General features: G+C 51.2%; 7 protein-coding genes across 7 annotated transcripts; 3 read left to right on the top strand and 4 right to left on the bottom strand.

The window, feature by feature from the left end:
- Nucleotides 1-244: 244 nt before the first annotated feature.
- Nucleotides 245-1,387, top strand: KD926_010766 (urate oxidase; the record flags this gene model as incomplete). Its single annotated transcript, XM_053103162.1, has 3 exons — nt 245-381; nt 527-1,173; nt 1,263-1,387. The coding sequence occupies 3 exons, from the start codon at nt 245-247 to the stop codon at nt 1,385-1,387; spliced, it is 909 nt and encodes a 302-aa protein (XP_052953435.1).
- Nucleotides 1,388-1,855: 468 nt separating this feature from the next.
- On the bottom strand, nt 1,856-2,509 carry KD926_010765 (mitochondrial 54S ribosomal protein uL13m; the record flags this gene model as incomplete). Its single annotated transcript, XM_053103161.1, has 3 exons — nt 1,856-1,974; nt 2,061-2,421; nt 2,489-2,509. The coding sequence occupies 3 exons, from the start codon at nt 2,507-2,509 to the stop codon at nt 1,856-1,858; spliced, it is 501 nt and encodes a 166-aa protein (XP_052953434.1).
- A 375-nt stretch (nt 2,510-2,884) lies between these two features.
- KD926_010764 (40S ribosomal protein uS9) lies at nt 2,885-3,893 on the top strand (the record flags this gene model as incomplete). The annotated part of the gene is made up of 4 exons (XM_053103160.1): nt 2,885-2,930; nt 3,073-3,095; nt 3,433-3,504; nt 3,603-3,893. The coding sequence occupies 4 exons, from the start codon at nt 2,885-2,887 to the stop codon at nt 3,891-3,893; spliced, it is 432 nt and encodes a 143-aa protein (XP_052953433.1).
- Nucleotides 3,894-4,790: 897 nt separating this feature from the next.
- Nucleotides 4,791-6,475, bottom strand: KD926_010763 (RNA-binding protein; the record flags this gene model as incomplete). The annotated part of the gene is made up of 4 exons (XM_053103159.1): nt 4,791-5,288; nt 5,350-5,814; nt 5,881-5,929; nt 6,423-6,475. 4 exons carry the CDS (start codon nt 6,473-6,475, stop codon nt 4,791-4,793), a joined length of 1,065 nt encoding a protein of 354 aa, XP_052953432.1.
- A 1,238-nt stretch (nt 6,476-7,713) lies between these two features.
- On the bottom strand, nt 7,714-9,849 carry KD926_010762 (putative ATP-dependent protease (CrgA); the record flags this gene model as incomplete). Its single annotated transcript, XM_053103158.1, has 3 exons — nt 7,714-7,965; nt 8,018-8,170; nt 8,230-9,849. The coding sequence occupies 3 exons, from the start codon at nt 9,847-9,849 to the stop codon at nt 7,714-7,716; spliced, it is 2,025 nt and encodes a 674-aa protein (XP_052953431.1).
- Nucleotides 9,850-10,599: 750 nt separating this feature from the next.
- Nucleotides 10,600-14,715, bottom strand: KD926_010761 (putative cytosolic regulator Pianissimo; the record flags this gene model as incomplete). Its single annotated transcript, XM_053103157.1, has 4 exons — nt 10,600-10,801; nt 10,868-11,034; nt 11,089-12,930; nt 12,979-14,715. 4 exons carry the CDS (start codon nt 14,713-14,715, stop codon nt 10,600-10,602), a joined length of 3,948 nt encoding a protein of 1,315 aa, XP_052953430.1.
- A 2,232-nt stretch (nt 14,716-16,947) lies between these two features.
- KD926_010760 (uncharacterized protein) lies at nt 16,948-18,086 on the top strand (the record flags this gene model as incomplete). Its single annotated transcript, XM_053103156.1, has 4 exons — nt 16,948-17,023; nt 17,095-17,428; nt 17,484-17,604; nt 17,661-18,086. The coding sequence occupies 4 exons, from the start codon at nt 16,948-16,950 to the stop codon at nt 18,084-18,086; spliced, it is 957 nt and encodes a 318-aa protein (XP_052953429.1).
- Nucleotides 18,087-18,476: the final 390 nt, after the last annotated feature.

The following is an 18,476-nucleotide window of genomic DNA, read 5'->3' as shown; positions in this document are numbered from 1 at the left end:
CCGACGTTCGCCATCAGACCATCGCTTCGACTCTCGCCGTCGTCCTACGCCGCTCATCGTCGATTTGCCGACTATTTAACCTCGCGGAGAATTTCCCGTTTGTCCTGTCGGTCCTACAGATCGATTTCTTCTTTTCTTTTCGTCCGAGTTGCCCCTTGCTCGAAGCTCTCCTCCCCGCCGATCTACATCTACAATCCCATCCCTATCTCACCCTCTCTATCTTATCTCAAGACGAGCTCTCACCATGGCCGAAGTATCCGCAGCTCGCTACGGCAAGGACAATGTTCGCGTCTACAAGGTCCACAAGGACGAGAAGACCGGCGTGCAGACCGTGGTCGAGATGACCGTTTGCGTGTTGTTGGAGGGTGATATCGAGACGTCGTGAGTGCCCTTACAAGCAAGCCCTTGGTTCCCTCCGGTCTTTCTAGGGCTCTCTCCCTTGTCAGATATGGACATGAAGGATACCAGACCCCTATCAGAAGGAAGCAGAAGACAGAAAATGAACATAAACTAACACCCAAACCAGCTACACCAAAGCCGACAACAGCGTCATCGTAGCCACCGACTCCATCAAGAACACCATCTACATCCTCGCCAAGCAAAACCCCGTCACTCCCCCGGAGTTGTTCGGCTCCATCCTGGGCACCCACTTCGTCACCAAGTACAAGCACATCCACGTGGCGCACGCCCACATCGTCACGCACCGCTGGACGCGACTGACCGTGGACGGCAAGCCGCACCCGCACTCGTTCGTGCGCGACAGCGAGGAGAAGCGCACCGTGCAGGTCGACGTGACCGAGGGCCGCGGCATCGCCATCACGTCGGGCCTGTCCAAGCTGACCGTGCTGAAGAGCACCGCGTCGCAGTTCCATAGCTTCCTACGCGACGAGTACACCACCCTCAAGGAGACCTGGGACCGCATCCTCAGCACCGACGTCGATGCCAGCTGGGCCTGGAAGCCCTTTGCCTCGCTGGACGAGGTCCGCACCGTGGTCCCCAAGTTCGACGCCACCTGGGAGCGCGCCCGCGAGGTCACTCTGAAGACCTTTGCCGAGGACAACAGTGCCAGCGTGCAGAACACCATGTATAAGATGGCCGAGCAGATCTTGGCCTATCAGCCGCTGGTGGAGACGGTGGATTATTCCCTGCCTAATAAGCATTATTTTGAGATCAGTACGTTCTCTTGCCTCTTCCCTCCTGGATCCTTCGCAATGCCTTTTTTCCCACCCTTTCCCTTATCATACTGACTGTTCCTGTCTTAGATCTGGAGTGGCACAAGGGGCTGCAGAACACCGGCAAGAACGCCGAGGTGTTTGCCCCTCAGACCGATCCCAACGGTCTGATCAAGTGTACCGTGGGACGGTCATCGCTGAAACCGAAGCTGTAGACTGCATTGGATATGCATGACGGCTGAAGAAGAACTGTGCTCTGTGTTTTTGGGAGTTTTCAACGGTCAACTGTATATAGTCTGGGGCATATAAAGGCATACATGACAAGCATATGTTTTCTTTTCTCTCTTATTGTTTTGAATTCCCTCACTGGTTCGTATGGTATAATACAAAGACACCAATATCAAATCTGTCGGAAAAGATGCAGTTTAAATGTAGGTAGGACCTCGAGTCCCTGGATGGGGAGGACGAGACAACCCCCTAAAATGTATGAAAAATATGAAAAAAAAGAAACTCCCACCCATGCGCTAGCAAATCATCAAAAACGACAAGACAGGAAGATATAATCAAACAGCACGGTACAAGTATGTATACAATTACACCATCGAAACATTCCAGAGGCAGAGCAGGAGTTCGACATAACACAGCCTGAGACGGTAGCTACCTAAGGGGGGTATTAACGTCCCTTAAGCAGTGGCCTTAGCCTCCTTGAACGACTGCTGCACCTCCGGCATGTTTCCAATGACCGACTGATTCCCGAACTTGACGATGTTGGCCTTGTAAGGGTGAGCGAGACCCTCGAAAGCTGCCGATCAATTGTTAGCCAAAGCCCGAGATGTCTGCATTAATGCAACATTAATGAGGAGAGAAGGGAAGAGAAGAAGGACGTACTCTTCAACCGGGCCAATCTCTTGTCCCGCAAACGGTTCTTGGGCAGCATGCCACGCACCGCACGGCGCAGGACCTCGCCGCCACCCCATTTCTCAAACATCTTGTCCATGGTCATGCTGCGCAGGCTACCGGGGCGGGTGTTGTGGGTGTAGTACTTCTTCTGAAAGCGCTTCTTGCCCGTGGTGCGCAGGTCGTGGCAGCCCACGGCCACGACATAGTCGCCGCAGTCGGTCGAGGGGTCGTAGATGGGCTTGTGCTTGCCCATGAGGTGGAGGGCGATGGCGGAGGCGACGCGGCCGAGGGAGCGGCCGTCGGTGCCCACGTCAACGTGATGCCATGTGCGCGAGTAGGCGAGACGGGTCTGTTCAGTCGGGATAGGTTAGTCGGATGAGATTCTTGGGCAATTGGAAGCTGTCGAGGTATTGTACCTTTCCGATGGTTTGCGACATGGTGATGAAGGATCCGGACTGGAGCTGGTCTGGAGGGGGTCAAGACTGAATCCAGTCAATGGGAAGAAAGAAAGGCAATGAACGATATCACCCCAAGCAGACGATCTGATGCCGCAGCAAAATACGCCAGACCGTCGTTCTCCGAAGTCCGAACCGACAAACTCGAACTGACCGCCCCACGTGACCCGGGGCAAAGCAAACGGAGCAAACCGAAACCCTAGAAGCGGCACTAGCGCCAACACTAAGCGAAGGCCTCCCGCACGGAGTCGCTCCAGTCGAAGCAGCCCGTCCGAAAAATTAATCGAAAGTAGCCCGAGACGACGACAACTTCCACCACACTCCCTCTCCGACACCGATCAGGGCCATTCGATCACCATGGCTTCCGTCCCGAGTGTGCAATGCTTCGGCAAGAAGAAGACGGGTGAGTTTATCGATTTTTGCTGGTTTTGGTGATTGCGATGGGGTGGTTTTTGTGTGTGTGCGCGCAACTGGATGGAGACATGGCATGGGGGTTTGGATATACTGTCGAAATGGATGAAAGGCTAACAAGTATCTCTATCTAGCCACCGCTGTCGCCCACTGCAAGGTATGAGAGAACCGTCTTTTTGTTGAATCCCTGTGATTGTCTACATCGTGCCCTTGGGATTTTGAGATCGGAAAGTGGAATACATTCTACGATGTTGGGAAAGAGCAAGGAGGGAAATATTCGCAACGATACGAAAGAAGAAGAAAAAAAGAAACGAACGTCGAAAGAAGAATGAAGGAACAAGAGAAGGACGATCAACATGCGCGAAACAGGAACACCCATGATTTTATTCCATTCCGTCGACTCTTCATCCATACACCATCACCCACAAATCGAATTTCAACCCACCCGCACAAAATACAAGGAACAAGATAACTGAGACTTTTTCTCTTAACAGCAAGGCAAGGGCCTTGTCAAGGTCAACGGCCAGCCCCTCTCTCTGGTCCAGCCTGAGATCCTCCGCTTCAAGGTACGCCACCATCACTCCCAGTCCAGTCTTGGGGAAATTCGTTGCCAGGAAGAACATGAGAAAAGGACCCCGAAACCTAATATGCCATGGAACAATAGGTCTACGAGCCCCTCCTCATCGTCGGTGCCGACAAGTTCGCCGGTGTCGACATCCGTGTCCGCGTCTCCGGTGGTGGTCACACCTCGCAGGTCTACGCCATCCGTCAGGCCATCGCCAAGTCCATCGTCGCCTACTACCAGAAGTACGTCGATGAGCACTCCAAGAACCAGCTGAAGCAGGCTCTTGCCCAGTACGACCGCACATTGCTCGTTGCCGACAACCGTCGCACGGAGCCCAAGAAGTTCGGTGGACGTGGTGCCCGCGCCAGGTACCAGAAATCCTACCGTTAAACGGGGGACACCCAAAAGAGAGAGAGAGAGGGAAGACGGACGGGTATTCTTACATCCCGCCATCTTTTCTTTGTTTTCTCAATCCCCCCACCCTGTCTTTTACTCTCTTCTCGTCTGTCGGAGCGAGGAAAGGGAGCAAGAGACGAGGAAACGAAGAAAAAATGGAAAAAAAGATGTTTGTGCAGAAACGCAGAATGGTATCTACGGTGTACCGGGGAGGAAATCAAAAGGGAGAAAAGGAATCCATGGGACAATCGGGTTTTGGTTCGATTCTGGTTGCCGCTGTGGAATGTTGTTGCTTAATGGTGCGATACTAGGCCTGGCCTCGGCTGGATTTAGTATAGGCCAGCTATCTCAAATATCACCCAATTTTCTTTTCCTGTTCCTCGATGTGCCGGTGTGTGTCTGAAACGTCGTTCCTGATATTCATCCTGCGTTGTCATGCCCGTGGGGGGGTTCCCTTGTTTAATGGTTATCGGTTTTTTTGTCGGCTGGATTACAAACGCTCAAATGTCACGAATTCAAGAATGTCTTCCAGCAAAGGGGAAAAAAAAAAGGGGGGGAATGAACATCATGACCCTGCCTTTCTATGTGTACTGTGATACTCTGGGATCTGTGACTTGCGTCTGGGCCCAGGGAATTGCCGCTATTGCGTCGCCTCATGTAGATCGTACACCAACTTTCCCAATGCGTAATCAAAGCTCTTTTGCCATGCTCTCATGCCCTACATGTGGGGTCGATGATCCCCAGGCTAGACGTTAAGAAGGTGAAAGGGCCGGCTCTCATTCGACCAATCTTGCAACAATTATGAACATCCCTCTCATTCACTTCCACTACCACTTCCCTTGAAAGATTTCGGCAAAAGGAAAAGAACGCTTTCCTGTCAACGACCCTAGGCTAAGCCAATACTCTGTTGTCTGCCCAGCGGATACCACTCCCCAAGGGAGTACCGTTCAGTCCTTCACTGGCATCACTATCCTCCTCCTCACCCCCGTCGAGCGATAGGAGCTGGAAACGGTTGGGAATCGAGGCTGGCTTCTTGACCCCGGCTTGTGCGTCCTTCTTCGGTCCCGTGGGAATCTTGGGCAGTGGTTGGTTGCACTCATCGGGATAGAACCCGATTCTCATGCCTTTGTAAGTGAGCCGAGACATCATGCAGGACCGGGCAAACAATGCGTTGTGAACGGAGTTGGTGGAGATATAGGCATTTCCATTCTTGAATTTAACCGCCACCACAATAAGGTTATGGATATGGTCGAGATCCTTGCGAATGAGCCCCTCGGTGATATTGGGGTTCACGTTGTAGAGCATGATGTTCCTCGACGCTCCGTTGTTGATTTTAGCCCTAACAAAAGGGGGCATGTAGAACTGACGGTCATTCCACAGGATCTCCACCTAGAATGACATAGGTTAGTTAAAACGCGAATAATTATTACTTGACAACCGATCAACTTACTCGTTTTCCGGCTACATAATAACCATAATTTTTGGCATGCTGAAAAAAGCCTTGGGCGTCGGCTTCTTCAACGAACGAAATGCTGGCGGTGTGTTCACGAGCTCGAAGGTAAATATGTAGCAGGGCGCCGCCTCGCATGTTTTCGACGAGATCTTTATGGGTGACTCGATCAGGTAGGCCACGAATCAAGATGGTTCGTCGATCGGTTGTGCCAGCACATGATCCGGTGGTCCTCGAGGATTCTTCGCAATCGTCCTTTTCGTCACTGTCCTGAGAATCTATCAGGCCTTCTTCTTCCTCCTCGTCGTCATTATCTTCATCATCGAAATTTGTCGAGAGCTTATAGTTGTTGGAATGCTCATAGTGGTAGTCAACACTAGAGGAAACTTCACGACGACCATGAGGATTTCTCCGTATAAAGTCTTGCTTTGGCGTCTCTTGTGGTTCTGAGCCATAGATCAACACCTGAAGATGGTCAGCCTTCTCGCCCATCGTGCTGAGTGTTTATAGCCTTGTTCCATCAGTACTGACATCGAGATTCTCCGTCGATAATCCCCCCTTGAGAAGAGATTCTTTCAATCTATCTATCGATTAGGTCAGGACGAGCAATTAGGCAGTTTAATCCCGGGCTAGAGATAAACACATGGTCAGTCGCCTGATCAGTCACATACTGAAACGTTCGGATTCTTGAAGCTGTCATTCCACGGATCGTTGGTCAGCACTGACGATTGCCTATGCCATCGGATCGTGATCACGACTAACCAAATGCTTATATTCGGAATTGGGGATCGTCACTGAATCGGGGTTGGAGGCATTGTTTTCCGGTGATACGCGCTGTCGATCGGCCTCGCCTGAGCTTAACGGGCAAAAAAGGAAAGGAAAGGAAAAGAAGAAAGGAAAAAGGAAAAAAAAAGTAAACTATAGATCGCTAACTCGTGCGACTTACAGCTTCTGCTCTATCCACATTCCCTCGTTAGCGGGTGGGTCTTGTATGGGCCGATGTATATACGAAGTATGGCACACTCAAACATGGCATTACTCGGAAGACAAGTAGACGAATTCAGCATACTTACTGTTCTAGCAGGTGTTCAAGATGACGCTTTTCAACTGTAATAAATGAAGACATCGTGTGGCGATATCTAGAACGACGCTCAGTATTTGGTGTCTGATCCATTCATTCTTCCTGACTGTCGGCGCGAAGGCAGATGGGATGAAGGAGACGAACCGTGGATGCCAGGATCCTTAAATGAGACTGACAGGGGAAACCCGACAGTCGGATTGGAGAGGAAACAAAAGTGCAGGGAAGAGGAAAAGCAAAAATAGGGGGGGAAGGAGAAGAGGAAGAAGAAAAGAGGGAAAGAAGAGAGGGAAAGGGAAGATAAGGGACGGGGGAAAAGGGTCTCGTGCCTTCCCCAAACCCCCCCCAAAGGAAAATGAAAAGAAATATCCCAACGTCCCCCCACGTTGTTCATTCGAGACAGAGATCTTGACGTCTTGACCAGTCAACGGCTCTAGGAATCAATATGGATGGGCGGCTGCAGAGGCAAGACGATCAACCATATTATGCAGAGCTGCTCTCCCAATCTCCTGATCTCCATCGAACCCGCCAGGCGCTTTCCAACGGCCTCTCGTCGAATCGCTGCAGAACCGCTTGACGGTGGCGTTGGACAAGTCACAACACAAACTCAATTAATTCCCCTCCTCCTGGTTGATCAGACAAATCATTGACCACGACGCAAGGCGCGTCGCTAGTATCGCACAAGGCGATCCTAGGGTTTCTATTATTAACTCGGGCGACTGCGATGGCTTTCGGTTGACGTAGCTGGAAGATACTCGGAATATGTGCTTTAAAACTACGTCTAATGTCTTGGTCTTGATCCTACTTAACGTCCGTCGTACATGAACAGGTGTTCGACTACCATCAGCCTTGAGCTCTGCGGGCGGCTGGTCGGGCTGAAAATATCCGGATATACATCAGAATGACTTCAGGGCCGGAGAACGGCCGGAGAAAGACGAAGATGCGTACATTCCGGTCAGTTGTATGGGAGCACCTAGCTTCGCGGCTGATGCGCTGATGGTGTCTTTTCCATTCTAATCACCGCGACCCGGGGGAGAGATTAAATCATCATCTCCATTGCGTTCTTGATTGACCGCCTGTACAAAAACCCTTTGAGACCAGGGATTCAAAACGGGCCCACTACCAGTAAGGATGCAGCGCAGACACCATCTGTACGCCAGTGTGCCCCTCTTTGGTTTGTTCGTTCGTCATCCGATGGCACTGGAGCCAATTGATAACATTATTTGTGCACCGCCCAAATGACGATCGCTTGCAGTCGACTGGCAGGTCGAGAGGAACGCACTCCCTCAGCCAGTATTGCGATCCGCCTCCTCATCTGGTCGCTCTATCTCCTGTGGTTGCCCCTCCACGAACTGAGGTGATGCTTGCTCAGTTTCGGTCCTCTGTCGGAGGTCTCGCTCCTGTCGTCTTGATCGATAAATTTGACCGGCGTTGGCGGCCACTTGTACCATGAAAATGACCAGAAAAACACCCACAACAATGGTCTGCGAGACGTATGTTTCAGAATCCTGGCCTCGCATGAGCTGCTGCTGCTGCTGCTGTCTATCGAGAGATAAAGGGTGGGTGGGTCCGAAGGAAACTGAGACCGACATGAAAAACGGTGAAAAGTTCGTGAAAACGCCCGGAGTTGATACTGGAAGGAGCGATGGAGATTGTCCTACTATTAACACGAGGACTGCGAATACGAGGAGAGGGACGGCTAGTCATAAGGCAGACATCACCGGGGGTCGGGGTGGAATCAGCCTAGAGAAGAAAGTTTGGTCAGTATTCTCTTTCAAGCCGACCATATATCTAGTATCAACAGACCATTCTCCAGACTCCAGCTTCCGTGCCCATCGTGCGCTGACTTTGAGTCGCTGTCGAACGCTGGTTGTTGGTAAAAGCTCATATTTTTCATGCGCCTTGATAGGTAGCACGGTGGCAAACCACCAAGGAAATCGAGCAGCATCGTCAGGGATGCCTCCGTATGCCAACAAGACACGTGAGTTAAGCCAATGCACTTCTTGCCCCTGCTGCTTCCGGCAAAATGCCTGAGAAAGCTCCAGAAGTTCTTGCGTCGGCATTGTCTCCAGTAACCTCTCTCTACTCGAGGGACTTGTAGAATCTGTGATGGAAGGTGATAGCGGGACTGACGTCTCCAGCGCTTCTTGCCTCTCCTCCTGCGTTATTGAGATGTCATTCACCGGCCGTATTCTACCGACATAATACCCATCCACGATGTCCGAGCCGAGCACCTTGAAGCGAGACTTTCCTGTGGCAATCACAAGACTTCGTCCGTCGGGAAGCGGCTCATAGCGATCAATCACCATGACCGTGCCGTACTGCATGAATCGAGATCTTCCTAGCTCCCCCTGGATCCTGCCTGCGCCGTTCAGCATGACCATGCCGAACTTACGTTTTCTATTTCGCATGACCCTCCGGATCATGAGGCGGTACCGGGGCTCAAAAATGTGAATGAATGTTGGCACCGTCGGGAGAGCAAGCGTGTTCACAAACAAGGGGATGGTCGTCTCCTCATCAGTGCCAGCTACGTCCCGCGTCGTACCCTCGCATCGCAGAGCGACCTCCTCCGGGAAAAGCGTCGCCATGAGACTGGCGACTCGTTTATTGGTTGGCTCCGCCCGTACCGTCGAGTCCACGATGAGCTTTCGCCGACAGACCGGGCAGAGATCGGAATGGTTCGTGACCATCATGACACACAGGCGACAGAAAGTATGGCCGCAGGACGTCGTCAACGGGTCCTGAATGGGCGAGTAGCAGACATGGCAATCCAGTTCGTTCCGTATAGCCTCTTTGAGCCTGACCAGTGTCCCGTCGTCCCGATCCCCCTGCCCAAACGTCTCATATCTGACCCCGAACGCGTCGTAATCGAGCTGACCGCGTTTGGCCAGGTCGTAAGTACCCTCTAGCAGGCTACCATCCAAAGTTGCACTCCTTTCCTCAAACATCCCTGACCCGTCTCCGTGAGGCTCTTGCCATGCCACCCGGAACTCTCCGCCCTGTGACGTTTTGGGGCCAGCTCCTAGAAGCTCGTCGAACACTTCCACCAGACGAGTCAACAAGATGTCTCCCCCGCAGTCCCCGATGCAGTGTTCTCCCACGCAATCCGTATCGCATTGCTCCCAGTAACAGGTAAATCCTTGCTTTCGCTCCTCATTCCCGGGGTAGGTGATGCCCGTGCGTTTACGGATCGGCGGTAGACAGGCTCGACAGACGGCGTTGCCGCACGGAAGTCGGAGGGGCGCGCGTAATGGTCGCGAGCAGCGCGAACATTGTATCAAGCGGATAATTGTGTCGGGGGATAGAGAGGACGGCTCATCATTGTAGATCGATCGGGGGGACGATGAGGAGGATGTAGGGGTCGAAGGGTCGGAGACCAAGTGGTGGTTGGCCTGTGGAGAGTGCGGAGATGGCGCATCCATGAGGAACAACGGATGATCGGGCAAACGAACGCTGGTGACCCGTAGTACAGTACAAGAGGTATCCTAGAAATGTATAAATCAAGAAAACAAATCACTGGAACGGCCGTGCTTTTGCTCACAGGCCGATCGCATAATAAATCGAATCAGGAGAATGGTTAAGGGGGAAAGCGGAGAGAGTTGGATTGATTACTGGATTTACTTGGCGATGGGAAAGACGGGGAGTTGGTCCGTCCGAAGTCCGAAACGTGTCGGCCTCGGCTTCATTTGTATATCAATCATATCATCCATCGTATGTATGTACACTCCACCTCTTCTTTCCAGATAGGCATGCGGTTTCGCTTTTCAATCAAATACGCGGTAAATGAACACAGAGGAACCATACTCCATGAAACTTTCCTTCATCTTTAAAGATCCTCCGTCTCCTTTTCCTTCACATGAGAGAACCTGCTCGGCTCAGTAAATAACAAAGACATCGCAGAACTGAGCAGAACGTGACACGTTGATATCCTTTCATTGCTCGTAACCAAAGCCGTTCCAACACCGTCCCAGAGGGCCGAAGAATAATGGGACATAGAGAAAAGATAGGTGAAATGACGCAAATAAAAAAGATACGTGAGAATCGTCCAGAAACCCTCCAAACAAAAACCACAAGTCGTTCCACAGGGTTACAGGGTATAAGGCTCAAAGAAATAATGAAAACGAAAGCAAAGATAAAACACAGTATGCAAATAATCGAGGGTGGCAGGGAAATCAACTCGATTCTTGAGATGAACTTCCGTCGGACTCGGAATCAGACTCGTCTTCTAATACAATCCGTCTCATGACACTCTTGTCAAACAGATCAAGGGCAAAGCGACGGGCGGGAAGTCGGTAGTGATGGCTTTCTAGAATACTAAGGGTTTTGCGGAAAAGGTGTGGCTGGTGAAATCGTTCGGGTTGCTTCGACTTGATACTACAGGTTGAATGCGTCGATTAGTCGCGATACAGCTCGCGAGAGAGATGCAAGAAGCTCGCTTACCTGTGAAGATCTGCCGCCGCTCGCTTGGAAAGAACGGTATTACCCATGTCAACAATCAGCTTAAGGATCTTCTGGTTGACCGGATCGGAATCAAGAGTAGCCTCCTTAAATCTCTCTTGAGACGAACGCTTCGATTCTGGGTGTCGAGAATGAGAGGGGAATTCCACCTAGAAAAGAAAATTAGACACGTATAAAGCGATATCAGACAGCCCTGAACATACCAGGAAGAGCTTGTTGAAATCAGTAGGAAGACTCAATCCCAAAGAGTTGCCTTTCTGGTCAACAGCAGAGTCCCAGCCCAACTCCCAAAGTGCCCTGAGGCCATGCCGACTACGTGAAATCAACCCCAGAACAAAGAAAGCTGTTCCTCTCATTGTCAAAACCTCTGCACTTTCGGCCATCTTCACGATCTTTTCGACAATATCTGGCTCGAGAAATGGCGCGCCTAGCTCCATGGATCCAACGTTGCCGACGGCCCACAAACACCCCTTGACTTTGAGAAGGACCTCGGTGTCTTCCTCATGCAGTTGGAAATCACGGATGGTCCAAGCAAACTCGTTGAAATGACCTGACTGTTCAAGAAGTTTACAACCCTCGGCGGTTCGGGCCAGTTCTCTGTAGAAATGAGGTGGCACCAGTCCGATATCCTGCATATCCACAAGATCGTCGGGAACAAGACTACCCCTACGTGGTTGATCGACGTACGCTCTGGTAAGAGCGGCCTCGACAAACCCCACATATGTGTCGTTACGACCCAGGAACCAGTCGTCCATCTCCTGCGTTATGTAGTCTAAGCCATCCAGATAGTGGTAGCCGACTGAGGTGGACAAGAATCGCAGAAGAAGGGGGGCGCCGATCTCTCCTAGGTGGTCAAGAGATGGTCGACACTTTACGACATATTCAAGATAATCACGATGATTGCATGCCTCTTCCAGAATCTTCACAGCCATCTGGCATACGGAAACATCGGGATCGTAGAGTTGAGTCACGAGAAGCTTGACCACCCAGTCTGCGTTGCCAATAGCCAACTGTGGAGCCAGTGAAATGTTCCCAACGGCATACTTGCGAAGGAGTTTCGTAGAAAATATTCGAATCTCCTTAGAGCCGGTGGTGAGAGCCTTGGAAAGAATAACTCGGAGGTGGCTGTCTTTGGTGTAGTCCATGTTCCCCAGAAGCGTTTGTATCAGGTCATCCCGATCTCGAAGCTCGGCAATATGGTAAAACATATTGAGCATGTGCCACCGCTCCATCATAATGAGACCGTTCGCATCACCACTCAATGTCCCCAGCAGGGCAAAGTAGCCGCCGCTTAGTGTACTGCTCATCTGCTCTCGAGAAAATAGAGGCGACGCAGAAGTAAGCCCACTCATGCGGTCGACCTGGGCAAGACACTCGGCCACTTGTCTCAAGAATTTATTCTCCGCCAGGTAGTTTATGCCCTCCGGTACTTGGACTAGGGTACGCATTAATGCACATCCTGTCCGAACATAACGCTGATTCGGTTTGGTGTTCGGGAGCATAGAGAACCTGTACTTAAAAGGCCGGTAGAAACCCACCAGTCGCTTTATGAACTTTGATCCCTTGATGGCCTCGTCCAGCCTCTTCGGGTTCGTCAACGGCCCTTCGACGATGCGATGAATCAAATCCCATTTCCACTTGATGAAATTCACCGTATTCAATACGTGTGTTTCGAGAATCGCATTGCGAAACTGTGTCTCATCCATCGTAGGGCTCAGTTTGTCCTTGCCCTGATCTCCCGTTAGGAGAGAGGCAGATATGTCTACTTCGACGTTGTATCGGCCTGCTCCGTTCGGAACATTTCCTATGGAGCGAGCCAGTGTCCGGTTAATGCTCTCTATCTGATAGATAGTAGAAGTAGAAACGTCATGGTTCTCAACGTCAAATTTGATGGCGGCGGGCAATAAGTGCGGAAGAACTTGAAGTTTTGCACTAATATTATGAGGCAAGGAGTGGTGCGCCAGCTTCAAGACTTCAGTCAAGAGTAGTGTTGCTTTGCGCCTAAGAGAAAGGTCTTCTTCATCCTCAATAAGGCCGGAGAGCGCCTTATGTTTAGTTAGCGGTGTTCCAAGTAAAAGGATAAGAGAACGAACCTGTGATAGCCCGGCATCCACCAGGGTTGCAAGGATCAGGGTCGAAAAATGGGCGGTTAGATCGAATTGGTTATCGCGGTCATCATAGTACCCGCGGGTCAGTTTAGCGTCAGAATCGGACCTCAGGTTTGCAACTCTCCCATAAGTTGTAAGCCTTCGACCGGCGAGGAACGATGATGACCATGACGGTGGCTTTATTCGTAGGGCATCAAACAAAAGCTCCATGATTAGGTCCCTTGCTTGGGGGTCCGGGTAATGTAATGAATTCAAAAGTGACTGGAGAGGTTTAGCACCATTCCTGGCGAGAACCACCAAGCCGGGCCAAGTTTTAAGCATGGCTGAAATGGCTTTCGCGGAAGACTTTAAGCGCCCGTTGCGGAGAGTGTCGGATAAAGAATCGGTAAACGGTGCAAGAACAGCCTCAAGCTCGCACCCTCCTTGCAGGTGTTTCCTGCTGCTTGGGGTGTCAAGCACGTGTAAAAAGCTGCCTATCAGACTCTCCGATGCACCGAATGTCCCTTCTGCTAGGGCATCATGCAGGATAGCAAAGCCACCTGCGTGGGAGACCAACGCTGGCTCTTTTACTAAAATCTCGGCGAGGGTCATGATTGAAATATTCCGCAATCGATCCTCGTGGTGCTCAGCAACAGCGACAATTGTCCGGACCACGGCACGCGAGATCTCATGCACGCCGTCTTTGACATCCAAAAAGCCCCGAACAAATTTAAGAGCCTGCTCCCGCTCGATGCTGGCTTTACTTTCTTTAACCAGAGATAGTATAACAAGCTCGTCGGTGTGTAAAGAGCGAATTGTCTGGAGGGACTTTCGATCCGCTATCGCATAGCGCGTTAGCCGGTATCCCGCCGCCACCACCTCTTTGTTGTCACTTAGAAGCATGATCTGAACACGCAATCCGAAATCCGGCCATGCCAGGTCGTATTTCAAGGTGGGATGTCGTTTGAACAGCTCCACCAGACTATTGGCCCGTTCGACGTAGTAGTCGGGCGACATGCCCTCAATCTCCAACGCCTGTAATGTTTCCGCAAGAACGTATGTCGGAGATTCCATTTCCGCCTCTCCGTATTCTATCTGGTCATCGTCCACGTCCAGATTGGTGCGAGTGGGCGACCGTATCGAGCTGCCTTGGAACAGGCTGGAAAGACGGCTCCGGGGAGGGGTGGAGGGCTCCTGCGCACGTATTATCTCTTCTTCAAGTTCATGGTGTAGCTCCGCAAGTTTGCGATTCGACGTGCTCAACTCGGATTCCACTTTTAGTCGCTGGTCTTTCGTGTGTTTGGGGTTCTTCGCCAGCAGAGCCTCGAGCATGTTTTCCGTTCCGGTTTTGATCTTCATTTCCTTCGCGATCTTATTCCGGATGGCAGCCTGGCGCTCCTCCGTGCTGGACAAATCGTTGTAATCGACGTTACTGCTTCCTCTTCGCCTGAAGGTGTCATCGGGTCGCGGGGTCGTGCTGCGGGAAGTTTTCATGCTTTTCAGTTCCGAACTGAAGCTGCCTGGTCCCCCGGATCCAAAAGAAGGGGCCAAAGAGCCTCCCCGTTGACCGATGGTCCCACTGCCTCCAGACTCCGAACGAGCGTTCCTCACGGACCTGGGAGGCACCCCCGGCCAGCTGCCATCCCCAGAGCCATCATCCTGGCTGGAAAATGACCGGCCATCACCCCCAGGACGGTGCTGGACCGACGTCGCCGAGAACGCTGAGTTATGTCCGGACGCCATAGATCTCCATCTAGCTCCAATCGAGTGTTTATCACCTATCGCGGGGAGAGTAGGTTGTGGGGGGACCACATTGGACGCCGAGAAGAAGACCGTCGAAGATCACCGAGGCAGCCCCGGTGGCGTTGACGATTGCCGATCGAGCGCGTTCAGAGAGATCGGGCAAGGCGGCGGGCACGTTTCGAGAGGGAAGGGAAGTGTCTATTGTTTCGGAGGGGGGAGAGGGGAGAGAGGAGAGGAAGAGAGGAGTGGGGAGTGGGCTGGCTATCGACAGGGGGTCGGGCGATCAAAGACGGTCGAGGTATTGGAGGGTGCGAACAAGATGCGAAGAAACGACAGAGGGCAAGCGGCGAGCTCACGGGCAACAATGAAGACGAGCTTATCCATCCCACGGCTGGGTGGTTTCAGGCTGGCTGCAATGCATGTCTTGGCCGCCCATTGTTGGCTGACTAACCAAGGGCCATCGCCTAAGGCTGCATGTGGAGATCGGCTTTCTCCATAGTTGACTTGGAGTCACATTTAATCCCTCATCGGAGTTCTTCCTTTATCACCGTATACTCTGCTCTATACAAACTACACTCTGCACTCTATGCCTACACGACTGCATTGATCTGGCGCAGGGATGGTTTTGCTTGGCTTGTGTCACTCAATTCCAGATCAAGGGGGAAGAAAGTTTCGCATACGGCTTATACAAATCGCCATAACTCAGAACGATCGCAAATTCTTGCTAGCAAAAGGGTTCTTTCAGCTCAGAAACCCTGAAATCATGGCTATAGACTATGAACGCACACGTGGAAATAGTACATAACATGGGAATGCGCCTCAAAGTAGCCATGAAGTGAGTGCAACAGAACAACAGATGATGAATTCTTATTTACTGCAGAAAAAGCCGGAGAATGGTGAATAACGGTGGGAATAAAAACAACTGCTAGAATTCCTGATGACGCTGTCCTGTGTAACATTCCTAGCAACATCTTCTCCTTTGAAAATTCATCAACGTACGGACATTACACAGGTTATGCTGCTCTCTAAGTCAATCGAGAAGAAAAAAGACCTTCTAACTACTACAGCTTCGACGCAAGGCAGAGATGCATTTAATCTCTGTGCAACCGACTATTCATGCCATGAGACCTGGGGCGAAAATAGAATGTTTGGGGCTCTTGTACTTGACGCTTTGAAGGCCACTTCTCGCTGCTAGGCCTAGCCAGAGCTACAGGGATAGTAGATATGTGCAAAGAGGCAGCACGAGGGCAGGACACTCGTTCACGAGATAGTGCGATCTCCGTACCAACAGCACAATAACGACATCGGAGTGGAATCAAAAACATCCGGATTCATGGTGCCATGTGGAATTCTTAACTTAGATGTTGCTGTTTAGCGAGTTGGGGTCTGGCCCAGTATGTGATTGCGGCGGAGGAGAGAATGAGTTGGAAGAGTTGTTGCCGACAACGTTGGTCTGTCTCATCGATCGTCGGATGTGATTGATGAGCGAGGTTGCGAGATCTCAAGACTTCTCCACGATGCACGGTCCATATGCAGAAGCTAGGGTCTCCCAGGATCCTTTGGTCGTCAGTTTTCATCACCCTTACGACGAATGTCAGTCGTGATGAGCCCATGATGTTTCCCAGTGCCCTCGGGAAGGAAGGCCTGATCATCTCAACCAAAGGCGCATGGGGGTCAGATGCCCTTCGTGGCGAACGAATGACAATATCATTAGACCCCGAGCAGACAATGAAGAGGGTCCCGTCTATTCTAGTCCGATGCAAGCAATCTGTGGATACTCTAAAGCATATTGGATTGGGCCAAATGTCAGAATATATCTGATTTTCCGTGGTGAGGCCAGTGTCAAGCGGCCAGAAAATGATTACTCAAGTCATGTTTCCCACCAGGAACTGGATCGAACCACGTTGATGAGGGATTTAGTGCCCCGATGCAAGCCCCTCAGGAGATTAAGTTAGTTTATGATTAATGCAATTCATGGTACCCGACGGCCAGGAGGGCGACAATCGGGGCGGAAGAACGATTATGCGCAGTAACTACTCCACGACCATGCTGCTTTCCAACGTATTTACCTCAGTCATCCAAACACTTGTACCTCCATGACACTCCGCGGCTCCTGCTGTCTAATTGTACGCTGAATTTGGACAGCCCAATGGAGACTTTACCAGCGGTCATCCTCAGAGTCACAGTCGTTTCCTATTTCACCTAGTCCATACATTCATTCGTTACCTCGGCATGTCCGTGACCATTCGTTCCGAGATCGTGGATCTTGATGGGTTGATCCCTAGAGCCGTGAACAAAGAATGTGAAGGTATGGGATGCTGTGTCTCGTCTGGGTAACTCACTTGTGTCTTTCTGATCCACGTCGCTAACTGCTGATAGACATGGATGTGGCGGGGTTAATCCCTTGGATATTTCGGAAAAGCGATGTCGCGACAGAAGAGCACACCGTAGAGTGGCCGCAAGACGAACTGAGCTTCCGGGCCTTCTTCTACGACCTCGGCTCCTACTTTAACGGCTTACAGGGCCTTAACGCAGGGGTCATCGATTATCTAAAAGCCCTGGAGACAATCACTCTCCCCAAGACTAGTTGGGAAGTCCCAGGGCGAGAAGCTCACAGAGCCTTCATCCGATCACAGGGCTTGATCTTGAAGGCGCTGGTGAGAACTATCTACTTTAACCTCGAATATGCCGGGGAACCCATTCCCCGAGTCAAGTGAGCTCACGACCTCAATCCTCGACACGCTTAAGGTTCTAATTCCCGATTCAAGGTTTGATTCCGAAGTGATGCAGAAGTATGTGATGGGTGGTAAAAAGTTTGCGTCCAAATCAGAGGGCGCTGCCACCGTGAAGCTTCAAGAAGGCCACGTTCCAATTCTTTCTTTCACTGGGGTAAGTCAGCTCAGCACCACGCAACTCTAGAGCGATTTCTAACTTCAACCGTGAAGTGGTACGAAGGACAGACCTGGGACCAATTTCTGGTGGAAACCCTCAGCATAATGCTAGGACAACTTGCCAAGAACATCTCCCTACACCATGTCCATGCCGGACCTCAGGACCAGGAGGTCTTTGTGGTAGGCTTTCACGGGCGCTATGTTCACATCGCCCATGGACTTTTCCTGGCTGATACGATCATGAGAGTGCATTCAGAGGGCTGCTCTACGGATGAAGCTTTCGCCTTGAAATTTACTCGAGGCTATGATCTAACCCTGAAGGCCGACTGGCTGGAAGCCATGCGTGCTCTGGCCCGGCTGTTTAGATACCTCTTCAGTGGTAACGCCAAAGTTGGTGCTATACAGGCCTATCTGCAAACGAGGAAGGCTGCCGCCGCCGCCGCCGCCGCCGCCGCAGCGAGAAGCGAGGCTCAAATATAGACATGCTGGCGCTTTGTTCTTTTCTTCAATTTCCCCATTTCCCCCTCCCTTTTTTTCCTGATTATATTTACATACATCTGCTCGGAGTTTGAGGTCACCTTACAAGATACACATAGATTTCGTTTATCATTGTCTCTGTTTTCTTGCTGCCTTTGCGCCATTTGCCCACCCAGTGTTAGGAATAAATATGAATTAGACAACTTTGTTGACTTTCTTTTTCTACTTAATGGGTCCCGTTTCCTACAGGTGTGCTCGATTCCTTGAGCACGCAACTGTGGTACGGACATATATCTTTTAAATTGTTCTTGACCACTTCCGGTCCAAGGACACTAGTCGATCCTTGCAATATCACTGGGAGATCCCGCTACTACTATAGATCTTGGCCATCGG

This window comes from Aspergillus affinis, assembly GCF_023601865.1.
Source record: "Aspergillus affinis strain CMG 70 chromosome Unknown NODE_86_length_164826_cov_86_211346, whole genome shotgun sequence".
NCBI lineage: Eukaryota > Fungi > Ascomycota > Eurotiomycetes > Eurotiales > Aspergillaceae > Aspergillus > Aspergillus affinis.
The sequence above is the reverse complement of the archived record's forward strand: the minus strand, read 5'-3'. Positions and strand labels throughout refer to the sequence as shown.